This window comes from Ahaetulla prasina, chromosome 2 (assembly GCF_028640845.1).
Source record: "Ahaetulla prasina isolate Xishuangbanna chromosome 2, ASM2864084v1, whole genome shotgun sequence".
In the NCBI taxonomy this organism is placed as follows: Eukaryota; Metazoa; Chordata; class Lepidosauria; order Squamata; family Colubridae; genus Ahaetulla; species Ahaetulla prasina.
Window position 1 is genome coordinate 11639776 of NC_080540.1, and position 12651 is coordinate 11652426.

The following is a 12651-nucleotide window of genomic DNA, read 5'->3' on the forward strand; positions in this document are numbered from 1 at the left end:
AACAGAACAGAATTTTTTATTGGCCAAGGGTGATTGGACACACAAGGAATTTGTTTTCGTGCATATGCTCTCAGTGTACATAAAAGAAAAGATAGCCAGTTTTGAGCAAGAATGGCATCTGCCATGAACATAATTAGTAAAGCCAGGAGGCCTGGTTAAGTTCAAAATTGAACAAAGGCAAGAATCAAAAGGCCAGCAACTTTACTAGAAGTGCTCTGTATTTGCAGGGCAAATACACTTTAAATGCAGAGGCTTTGCATTTTGCCACCTACTACATACGGGAGTTTATTGGTTTCTCTAATAAGGTTTTATTGCTGTAAACCATATGGAGTCATATGAGTTGGGCTGCCATATACATTTTGTTACTGAATAAAAATACATAAATACATACATATTTATATTCCCGTTTATTATATGTAGAAATAACTCAAGGTGGAAAACATACCTAAAACAGACCACCCTACCCTACCCCACCCCTCATGTTTGATAATAAGACATGTTTCATTAAAAGAATCATGCAAGAAATTAAATGCTAAATTACTCAGCTGGCTTTCAAATGAAACAAGAAACCAATTTCAACATTCCTTTACACACATCAAATTTTGCCCCAACTGTGATCAGGGAAGAATTTTGTGCAAAACGATGTTTATCTGCAATCTCGGTAGTTGAATGGTTACTTCACTATGTGTAACCTTACATGATTTATAAGGCTCGACCCAGTACTGAAATCTTTCCCACAATCCGGACATTCATAGGATTTCTCTCCCATGTCAGTCCTCTTGTGTACACCTAGCTAGAAATATGAGAGAACCCTTTCCCACAATCACAACACTTATATGGTTTTTCTCCTGTGTGAGTCTTCCGATGTTTCACCAGGTGAGAAAGCTGCTGGAATCTTTTCCGACAACCCAGACACTCATGGTTTCTCTCCTGTGTGAGTTTTCTGGTGTTTCACCAGGTGGGAATTCTGACTGAAACTTTTCCCACAATCTGGACATTCATACGGTTTCTCTCGTTTGTGAATCCTCTTGTGTCTCACCAGACTAGAACTCTGAGAGAAACTTTTCCCACAATACAGACACTCATATGGTTTCTCTCCTGTGTGTGTCCTCTGATGATCCACCAGGTGGGAATTCTGCTGGAAACTTTTCCCACAATCCGGACACTCATATGGTTTCTCTCCTGTGTGAGCTTTCTGGTGTTTCACCAGGTGGGAACTCTGACTAAAACTTTTTCCACAATCCAAGCACTTATATGGTTTCTCTCCCGTGTGAGTCCTCTCATGTATCACCAGGCTAGAATTCCGAGAGAAACATTTCCCACAATCAGAACACTTATATGCTTTCTGTCCTGTGTGAGTCCTCTGATGTTTCACCAGGTTATCATTCTGACTGAAACTTTTCCCACAATCTAGACACTCAAATGGTTTCTCTCCTGCGTGAGTTTTCTGGTGTTTCACTAAGTGGGAACTTCGAGTGAAACTTTTCCCACAATCTGGACATTCATACGGTTTCTCTCGTTTGTGAATCCTCTTGTGTCTCACCAGACTAGAACTCTGAGAGAAACTTTTCCCACAATACAGACACTCATATGGTTTCTCTCCTGTGTGAGTCCTCTGATGATCCACCAAGTGGGAATTCTGCTGGAAACTTTTCCCACAATCCGGACACTCATATGGTTTCTCTCCTGTGTGAGCTTTCTGGTGTTTCACCAGGTGGGAACTCTGACTGAAACTTTTCCCACAATCCAAGCACTTATATGGTTTCTCTCCCGTGTGAGTCCTCTCGTGTATCACCAGGCTAGAATTCCGAGAGAAACATTTTCCACAATCAAAACACTTATACGGTTTCTCTCCTGTGTGAGTCCTCTGATGTTTCATCAGGTTGTCATTCTGACTGAAACTTTTCCCACAATCTAGACACTCATATGGTTTCTCTCCCGCGTGAGTTTTCTGGTGTTTCACGAGGTGGGAATTTTGACTGAAATTTTTACCACAATACAGGCACTCATATGGTTTCTCTCCTGTGTGAGTCCTCTGATGATTCACCAGGTGGGAATTCAGACTGAAACTTTTCCCACAATCTGGACACTCAAATGGTTTCTCTCCTGTGTGAGTCCTCTGGTGTATCACCAGGTTAAAATTCTGAGAGAAACATTTCCCACAATCACAACACTTATATGGTTTCTCTCCTGTGTGAGTCCTCTGGTGTATCACCAGGTTAAAATTCTGAGAGAAACATTTCCCACAATCACGACACTTATATGGTTTCTCTCCTGTGTGAGTCCTCTGGTGTCTCACCAGGCTATCATTCTGACTGAAGGTTTTCCCACAATCTAGACACTCATATGGTTTCTCTCCTGTGTGAGTTTTCTGGTGTTTCACTAGGTGGAAATTCTGACTGAAACTTTTCCCACAATCAGAACACTCATATGGTTTTTCTACTGTGTGAGTCTTCCGATGTTTGAAGAGGATGGAACTCAGACTGAAACTTTTCTCACAATCACTGCACTTATATGGTTTCTCTCCTGTGTGAGTCCTCTGATGTTGCACCAGGTGGGAATTCTTCTGGAAACTTTTCCCACAATCCGGACACTCATATGGTTTCTCTCCTGTGTGAGTCCTCTGGTGAATCACCAGTTGGGAATTCCAAGTGAAACTTTTTCCACAATCTGGACATCCAAAGAGTTTCTTCCCAGTGCAAGTGCTCTTGTGTCTCCCCATTTTGACTGTCCAAGGAACCTTTTCCTTCCCACTGACATCCAGTTATTTGAACTGTTTCTTTATTCCGATATTATCCCCCTTTACTTCTTAGGTAATGTTTACTTCAGTTCCATAAACTCCATTTTTTCCAGCTCAAAATTTTGTTGTTGTTGTTCTCTCCCTTGTCTCTCACCTGCTGAGGAAGGAGAAGAGTTTTTACACTTTCTGGAGTATCTGCCCCTAAGGAGCTCCAATTCAGTCTGAAACATGCAGGGCAAGGCCTCCGGAGGACCAAATGGAGCATCGGAGGGGCAAATCAGCCCCCTCTGAGCCTCCATTTTGGCCGGCTACGTGCAGGACAAATGTTGCAGGGCCTTTGCGGATGTTTGTAAGGGTGAACTACTGCCATGGTGCTGCAAGGTTCAATTTTGGGAGTTGTTCGTAAATGCTAGGGGGCGCTTAACGTGTAATTTTGAATGTTCGCTAAGGAAACACTCATAACCTTCACTTACAACAGTTCTTTCAGTGACTGTTTGAAATTATTAAGAGCACTAAAGAAGTAATTTATAACCTGTTTTTTCCCACCTTTGAGTCTTGCAGCATCCCCATGATCATGTGATGGAAATTCAATCGCTTGGCAATTGACTCATATTTATGACTCATATTTATATTATACCCCAGTGCCCTGGCGTAACCTGACCCCCTTTCTCGACCTTCTGACAAGGAAACTGAATGGGGAAGCCAGATTCATTTCGACTGTTGGATTGATTTAACTACTGCAGTGATTCTCTTAAGAAGTGTGACAGGAAAGGTCATAAAATGGGGCAAACATACTTAATATATGTTTCATTTAGCAAAATAAATTTTGTGGATTACCTGGAATGAAATACAGAACAAAACCTTGAAGTGCCCACCTCCATTGATTCCAAACACATCTAGTCAGTGGCGAAATCCAGTTTTTTTTACTACCGGTTCTGTGGGCGTGGCTTAGTGGACATGGCAGGGCAAGGATACTGCAAAATCTCCATTCTCACCCCACTCTGGGGCCAACCAGAGGTGGCATTTGCTGGTTCTCTGAACTACTCAAAATTTCCACTGCCGGTTCTCCAGAACCTGTCAAAACCTGCTGGATTTCACCCCTCCATCTACTGTGTTTCCCTGAAAACGAGACCCAACCATAAAATAAGCCCTACCATATTTTGCACTTAACAGCAATAGCAAATATTTATATATTGCTTCACAGTGCTTTTCAGCTCTAAGTGGTTAACAGAGTCAGCATCTTGCCCCCAACTATTTGGGTCCTCATTTTACTCACCCCAGAAGGATGGAAGGCTGAGTCAACCTTGAGCCTGGTGAGATTTGCCTGTGTGCTGCACCTGCTTTGTTTTTCTTTTTAACACAGGAGGCGGTGAGGATGCGGGGATCGCGGTGTGATGCCAGTCCTGCCCGGCACTGCTTCACCTCGTGGTGGCAGCACCAGTCTGCCAGACACGCTACGCAGCTGCTTGTGTGAAAAAAAATAAGCCCTAATGGGTCTTTTGTAGCAAAAATTAATAAAGACCCATCTTATTTTTGGGAAAACACGGTAGATAGGAGATATTATTTTTCCATCTGCATTTTTGCAAGGCCTAAATCTCACTAGAGGGCAGAATTCCCCTGAGCAGCCTTCCCAATTCCCACAGCAGTTCCAATTCCAGCATTGAATAGTCCCAGGCAGCTTCTGAAAAACAACTGGAGGGCGCTAGTTTGTAGAAAGCTGATCTAAAGAGTTCTGGGGTTTAGTTGTTGGCTCTCAGTCACCCTTCAAACCTCTCTACACCCCAAAATTTAATGGCTGGTTTCCTTTGGCTGTGTGTTTCTGTATTTTGCTTAGCACAGAAATCTGGAAGTAAATAAAGTTACAACTAGTAGCCAGCACGGGTTTGTTAAGAACAGATCATGCCTAACCAATCTTTATTTCATTCTTTGATAAAGTCACTAAATTAGGACACCAGCAAAATGTGTAGACATTAGATTTCAGTAAGGCATTTGACAAAGTAAACCACAACCCACTTCTTGGTAAGCTAGAAAACTGTGGAATGGACAACCTCACCACCAGATGGATTTGTAGCTGGCTGACAAACAGTACTCACCGAGTAGTCCTTAATGGCTCAGTCTTAGGCCCGGTACGCATTATCTCTATAAATGACTTAGATGAGGGAATAGAAGGGGAACTCATCAAATTTGAAGATGATACTAAACTGACAGGAATAGACAACACCCCAGAAGACAAACCAGGAATCCTGACCAACCTGAACACTGGGCACTATCCAACAAAATGAATTTTAATGTGGAGAAAAGCAAAACTGTACATTTAGATAGGGAAAAAAGATGTTGAGACTTTAGAAAAAGTTCAGAGAAGAGCAACTAAGATGATCAAAGGCCTGGAGCCTAAACAACATGAAGAACGGATGCAGGTTTTGGGTCTGGCTAGTCTAAAGAAAAGCAGAATTAGGGCTGATAAAATACCAGTACTTCAGTATGTGAGGGGCTGCCACAAAGAAGAGGGAGTCAAATTATTCTCCAAAGCACCTGAAGGCAAGACAAGAAATAATGGTTGGAAACTAATGAACGAGAGAAGAAACCTGGAATTAAAGAGAAACTTCCGATCAGTGTCTATTCTATTCCTATTCCTGTTCATGGAAGTAAAAGAAAGTAAAATCCCAGAAGAGACCAATGGCAGATCAGTCCCATAATGTTGCCAAGCAAAGAACATGCCTATAAAATACCCAAGGAATTTGTTTTAATTTGGAGGAGACTTTTTAAATCTTCCAACCAGCAGAAAATTGGGGGCATCAGTTTTAAGGACTGCAGCACCGGCGGAATAAGATCCGGGGTGGGAAGGAATATGTCGAAGCCTAGTTGTTACTCTGCTTTTACACAGCGGAGGAAACTAGGCGGCCCCAACTTTTCCGACCTGACCACGACTCACCTTCCAGCTGCTGCTTGGACCCTGGGAAAAGCCACCCTCCACTCCGCCCATCGCCTCTGGGAGCCGAAAGAGGAAGTTCCCCTCCCCATCTCCTCTGGTCTAGAGCCTTTCTAGCAATATTCGGTGGTTTTAACTCTATCACTCCCGTTAGATGTCGGCTCAGCCACCACCAATGCAGCTCTTAGAGTGGAGGATTTCCAGTGTAGTGTTAGAGCTCCATCTACTGACAGAAGACTGAAAATACGCTCATTCTGTCTCTATCTGATGTTTTAAAGATTTTTTAATGAATTTTTCTCCAGGACGATCTAGCCCCAATCTGTCCTTTGGGGTATCGCAGGGACGTCCTCATTGTCACTTCAACTGAGCCTGGAGCTTCCTTTGGAAGAACTAAACCAAGGGAAAGCATCTGTGGGGGTGGAACACAATGTGCCTTCACACAACAAAAAAGATCGCCTCCCTACAGGATCAGCAAAGACTACGCCAGCCAGTTCTTCATCCTGGGGGTGCAGGAAAACTCCCCAAAACTGACTTTGCAACTGAGGGAAGCTTGAAGAGTGAAGCTTGAAGAGTGAAGCTTGATCCTACTTAGCTTCACAAGATTAAGTAGGTGCTGCATCAGCTTTAAAGGATTGCCAGCTTCATCCCATTAATAAAAGAATGAAATATGGGAGAAAACATTGAATTCCCCTCCCACAACCAGCCATTGCTTCCAAACACTTCTGGATAGGAGTAATTACCTTTTCCATCTGCATTCTTGCAGGGCCTAAATCTCACTAGAGGGCAGGATTGCTCTGAGGAGTCAATTTCCAGAGGAGTCAAGATTCCAGCATTGAATATTCCCAGGCAGTTTGGGCAAAAGATTTGGAGGGTGCTAGTTTGTAGGCAGCTGATCTAAAGAGTCCTGGGCTTTAATAGTTGGCTCTCAATTCCTCTCCCAGGCTCAAGAAGGAGTAGGCCTGGGGACCACCCACTTGCCCGTAACTCTCAGCTGCTAGCCTGCTTGCCTGGGTCACCTACCTCTTCCCATCCAAATCACATGAGATCCTCACTTAATGACCCACAGAGTGCTAGAATAGCCACAGCCACTGGAACTGCCAGGATTGCCCTCACTAAGCAATGTAGTCCCATTATGTCATTTTTTATAACCTCATTGCATAGCAATGGAAATTCTGGCACCAATTGCTGTCACAACCCAAGAAATACCCATATTTCTTTTCCAAGCTCAAGAGAGGGCTGGAAGAGTCATTTCCCTCCTTCCGGACACTTGGCATCATGACCGGCTTGATTCCTTCAACAGCAGTTTCTTATGCATGAAGGGTTTTCCTGCCAGAGGAGTTGAAGGCATTTCTGCAGATTAAGATATTTTGTAAGTGCAGCTGAAGAGGGCAATGAAAGGCTGGCAGCCTGGGACTTCAACTCACTCTTTGACTTTGACACCCAGAGAAAGGGCTGTGCAGGAGGAGAAAGGCACCTGGGCCCTTCTCAGACTGGGTTCATGTCAGAATATTCATGAACTGAGGTAAACACAATGGCAACAGGTCAGCCACTGGGGACTGGCTAGAATAAGACATAGTAATAAGGTCAGCCAATGAATAGGCATGGCAACATTTCAGCCAATGGGAGCGGAATTGGAAACTGAAACTGGAAGAAGTCTGGGCGTGGCTCTGCAGATCTGGATCTGTGCTGAGAACTAAACAAGTCTGGGCTTATCTGCTCTGCTGAATTGAAACTAAGCACTATTCTCTCCTCTGCTGGTAACTCTCTACCACGTTGGAAGAATCTGCTGTTGGTATTGTAAATTTACTTCCATGTGTTATTATGTATATAAAGAAGTTAATGAATCCTGCTGAATCAGTTTACCTGTATGTGCTTTTTGGATTTGATTTCGCAAAAAACTCTTGACAGTTCAGGCCAGGGAACTTCACCAAAATGCCATTGGTTGCAATGCTCATAGACTTTTGGAGGGTTTGAGATAGACAGGATGCAACCATTATGTCCCTTCTAGACCTCCCATCAGGTTTCAATGCCATAGACCAGCTTTTCAGGACTGGAAATAGGGAGCACTTTATTATAGTGGTTCTACTTCTGCCTCCATGGCCAGTTCCGGTGTAAATAGAAGATTCCAAGTCTTTTTCTCACAACTATTTCAGTAACCCCCATTGTCACACCATCAAAATTTAGGAATGGGGCAATTGCATCTTATTTGTGACCATTTCGGGGTCCTGGGGTCATGTGATCACCTTTGGAGACTGAACTGGTACAGAACCTGGGGGGCCTTCCTGGACTTATGGCTCCCACTCGAGGAAATCGTGAAAGGGGAGGGGCCTTGCATAGATTCATCTCGTCAGCCAATTATGGCCTTTTCTGGACCAGGAAGGATTTGCACAGTGGGTCCTTCTTGCCTTGGTCACCTCCTGTATGGATTATCTGCCCTGGACCATCCAGAAACTGTTAACTGGTCCAGAACGCAGCAGCACACATAGTAACAGTGTCCCTAGGTTGCATGTATAACATCTTTGTAGTGGAGCTGCACTGGATTCATTTCTTTTAAGGTGCAAGTGAAGATGCTGATCATTACCTTTAAAGCCATTTCTTTATTATATCAATAGCAACCCCCCCCCCCACAATGCTTTATAGCACTCTCAGTATATAGTGTCAGCATATTGTCCCGATGAGCTGGATCCTCATTTTATTAACCTCAGAAGGATGGAAGGCTGACTCAACCACGAGCGCCGTCAGGATCAAATTCCAAGCTGTGGGCAGAGTAAGCCAGCAACGCTGCACTTTAATCACTAGACAGCTGCCATCATTGTTCCACCTTTATTATTTTAGTATCTATCTGTTCTACCAGGTCAGATAGGGTGGACATGTTGCTAGCCCCTTCCGTTAAATATTGCCATCTGATAGGAGCTAGGAAGTGTGTCTTTTGCGTTGCAGACCCTGCCCTATGAAACAGTCTTTCCCATGAAGTTTGACAAGCCTTTATCCTCCTGGTCCTCTGTAAAATAAGGAAGACCTGGCTGTTCTCTAAGCCCTGGGATTAGGAGAGTTGCCTCCACGCAAGAAACTTGATTTGGAAGCAGGTTTTTGTTTATATTTATTAAATTTATATGCCGCTAATCCTGCTAATTCTCCACTTTGACTCCTTGCTGTTTTGAACAAGAATGGCGCCTGACATGAACATAATTAGTAAGGCCAAGAGGCTTGGTTAAGTTCAAAATCGAACAAAAGCAAGAATCACCTTTTTGGGATTCCCAGATCATCAGAATGCCATCAACTTTACTAAAAGTGCCCTGTAGTTGCAGGACAAGTACATTTTAAATGCCGAGGTTTTGCATTTTGCCACCTGCTACATACGGGGGTTTATTGGTTTCTGTAATAAGGTTTCATTGCTGTAAACCATATGGAGTTATACGAGTTGGATTGCCAGATACATTTTGTTACTGTATAAAAATACATAAATATATATTTATATCCCCCTTTATTATATGTAGAAATAACTCAAGGTGGCAAATATAACTAACACAGATCATTCTATTCTGTTCTATTCTATTATTCTATTCTATTCCTCAGGTTTGATACTAAGACACGTTTCAGTAAAAGGAATCTTGTTTCTAGCATTTTCGCTTTTCACATTATTGAGCACCATTTTGCATGGTCAGCTGCATCTCCAGGGCCCAGGCCAATGGCTTGCATATCTTGGTTGATGGTATCTTGCCATCTCTGTTTTGGATGCCTGAAAGGTCACCAGCCATACCGGTTCTGTGGGTGTGGCTTGGTGGGCGTGACATGGCTTGGTGGGCGTGGCATGGTGGGCGTGGCAGGGGAAGGATACTGTAAAATGTCCATTCCCTCCCCACTCCAGGGGAAGGTTACTGCAAAATCCCCATTTCCTCCCCATCAGCTGGGACTCGGGAGGCAAAGAATAGATGGGGGTGGGGGCCAGTCAGAATTTTTACTACCGGTTCTTCGAACTACTCAAAATTTCCGCTACCGATTCTCCAGAACTGGTCAGAACCTGCTGAAACTCACCTCTGGATGGAAGGTGCTGCCCTCTGGACATGTCCATACCAGCAGAGTTGGCCTTCACTCACCTTCTCTATAATTGGTGCCACAAAAAAATGTTGTCGAATAGTATCATTTGTAATGTGATCAAGAAGGGAGGAGCCCAATATCCAACAGAGCGTTCGCATTTCCAAGGCATGGAGACAGCTTTTGGTCCTTGTTGCCCAGCAACAGTGCCATATGGTCCTACAGGGCGGATTTTAACTAAAAAGAATCATGCAAGAAATTAAATGGTAAATTGCTCAAATGGGTTACAAATGAGAGACAAGCAACAAAATTCAAGATTCCTCTACACACATCAAGTTTTGCCTCAAGTGCATTTTCTTGTGCGTAATAAGGGAGCGATGTTGTGCAAAACAATAGTTATCTGCAATCTGGGTATTTGAATGATTATTCCGCTATGTGTAACCTTACATGATTTATAAGGCTAGACCTAGTACTGAAATCTTTCCCACAATCCGGACATTCATATGGTTTCTCTCCTGTATGAGTCCTCCAGTGTATCACCAAATGGGAATTCTGACTAAAACGTTTCCCACATTCGAGACACTCATATGGTTTCTCTCCTGTGTGAGTCCTCTGATGTTCCACCAGGTTGCAATTCCGACTGAAACTTTTCCCACAATCCAAACACTCATATGGTTTTTCTCCTGTATGAGTCCTCTGGTGAATCACCAGGTTGGAATTCTGACTGAAACTTTTCCCACAATCTGGACACTCATATGGTTTCTCTCCTGTGTGAGTCCTCTGATGTTTCACCAGGTTGGAATTATCCTGGAAACTTTTCCCACAATCAGAACACTCATATGGTTTTTCTATCGTGTGAGTCCTCCGATGTCTCACCAAATTGGAATTCTGACTGAAACTTTTCCCACAATCTGGACACTCATATGGTTTCTCTCCCGTGTGAGTCCTCTGATGTTCTACCAGGTGGTAATTCCGACTGAAACTTTTCCCACAATCCAAACACTCGAACGGTTTCTCTCCCGTATGAGTCCTCTGGTGAATCACCAGGTTGGAATTGCCAGTGAAACTTTTTTCACAATCCGGACACTTGTATAGTTTCTCCCTTGTGTGAGTCCTCTGGTGTATCGCTAGCTTGGAATTCTGACTAAAATGTCTCCCACTATCCAGACAGTTATATAGTTTCTCTGCTGTGTGAATCCTCTTGTGTACCACCAGGCTAGAATTGTGAGTGAAACCTTTCCCACAATCTGGACACTTGTATGGTTTCTCTCCTGTGTGAGTCCTCTGATGATCCACCAGGGGAGAATTCTGAGAGAAACTTTTTCCACAAACTGGACATTCATATGGTTTTTCTCCTGTGTGAATCCTCTGATGTGCCACCAGGTGGGAATTCTGACTGAAACTTTTCCCACAATCTGGACACTCATATGGTTTCTCTCCCGTGTGAGTCCTCTGGTGTATCACCAGGTCAGAATTCCGTGTGAAACTTTTCCCACAATCCGGACATTCAAAGAGTTTCTCCCTAGTGTGAGTTTTCTTGTGTTTCACCAGATTGGTCTGCATGCTAAATCTTTTGTTACATTGGGAGCACTGGTAAGGTTTGTGTCAAGTATGAGTCCTTCCATGAGTCATGAGGAAGATTTTTTGAGTAAAGCTTTTCCCACACTCCAAATATTTGTATGGGTTTTCATTGGGTGGATCCTCTCATCCATAATCAGCCATGTTTTTCTCACAATAGGCCGTCTGTGAGGTTTTTCCCACACTGATATTCTTGGACTCTTGAGGAGGCCAACAATATTTTTGATCTCTTACTTGGAGGTTTTTTGATTCAAGCCATTCTTTCCTTCATCAAAGATTTTCATTAATACCTGTCCATTTTGGCTGTCCTAGGAAGCTTTTTCTTCCCACTGACGTCCAGTTACTTGCACTATTTAGCATTTCAATATTATCCCCCTTCACTTCTTAGGTAATGTTTGCTTCAGTTCCACATACACATATTTTTTCTAGCTCAAAATTTTGTTCTTGTTATTCTCTCCCTTGCCTCTCATCTGCTGAGGAAGGAGAAGAGTTTTTACACATTCTGGAAGAAATGGGAAAAAATGTTGATTGATGGCTTCTTTTGCATTTTAAGGCTGCTTCTCATTGTCTGTTGTCCAGCTCTTCTTGGCATCCTCCTTGTCTGTAAGATTCATATTAATAGATTAGTTTCATTCTTATTTAAAAATTTGCTGTAGGACATGTGAAAGCATCAAAAAAAAAAAAAAACCACCAACCCTCATATATTACTTTGAAAGAAAAAACGTCAAAGTTCTAGTTTCAGCTCTAACATTAATTATGATTCATTTGGCATGTTGAAGACTACCAGATCCTAGTTCAAATATCAACTCAATCACAAAATTCTTTTCTTGGCTTGGGTAAAATCACAGTATATGCATGTCTAAATTTAAAAAAAAAACACATTTATGTAGAAAATCTATCTGGATTTCAGTATGCAAAACGTCCTAGAAGTGCATTCAAAAATTTTGATCTAAATTTAGAAAGGTGGGGACGTTAACAGACGAAATGGTACCCAAATCCTATGCAAGATTTCAACCATCCATTTTACCTATGCAACGCCTCACTTGCCAGGAAAACAGCATGACAATAATATGTCAAAGAATCAAGAGACTTTTTTTTTTTTTGAATTTATATCCCGCCCTTCTCCGAAGACTCAGGGCGGCTTACATTGTGTAACGCAATAGTCTCATCCATTTGTATATTATATACAAAGTCAACTTGTATTGCCCCCCCAACAATCTGGGTCCTCATTTTACCTACCTTATAAAGGATGGAAGGCTGAGTCAACCTTGGGCCTAGTGGGACTCGAACCTGCAGTAATTGTAATTGCAGGCAGCTGTGTTAATAACAGACTGCATTAGCCTGTTGAGCCACAAGAGGCCCCAGGGAG

The 12651-nt window shown here is 42.9% G+C and overlaps 1 protein-coding gene across 6 annotated transcripts in view; it reads right to left on the reverse strand.

Moving 5' to 3' along the window:
* LOC131192480 (zinc finger protein 271-like) overlaps nucleotides 1–12651 on the reverse strand; it is a 26866-nt gene continuing 14215 nt past the window's right edge. For 2 of the 6 annotated variants that reach the window (XM_058171661.1, XM_058171660.1), the window contains exons 2-4: nucleotides 11573–11883; nucleotides 5673–9941; nucleotides 1–2897 (exon numbers count right to left, since the gene is read on the reverse strand). In XM_058171661.1, coding sequence (XP_058027644.1) covers nucleotides 917–2722 — 1806 coding nt within the window. In that variant the 5' untranslated portion in view covers nucleotides 2723–2897; nucleotides 5673–9941; nucleotides 11573–11883 and the 3' untranslated portion in view covers nucleotides 1–916. Of the gene's footprint in view, nucleotides 2898–3577; nucleotides 3986–4016; nucleotides 4203–4833; nucleotides 5633–5672; nucleotides 9942–10146; nucleotides 11884–12651 lie in introns of those variants that run through there. The other 4 variants (XM_058171662.1, XM_058171665.1, XM_058171664.1 and 1 more) reach the window with 4 other exon arrangements.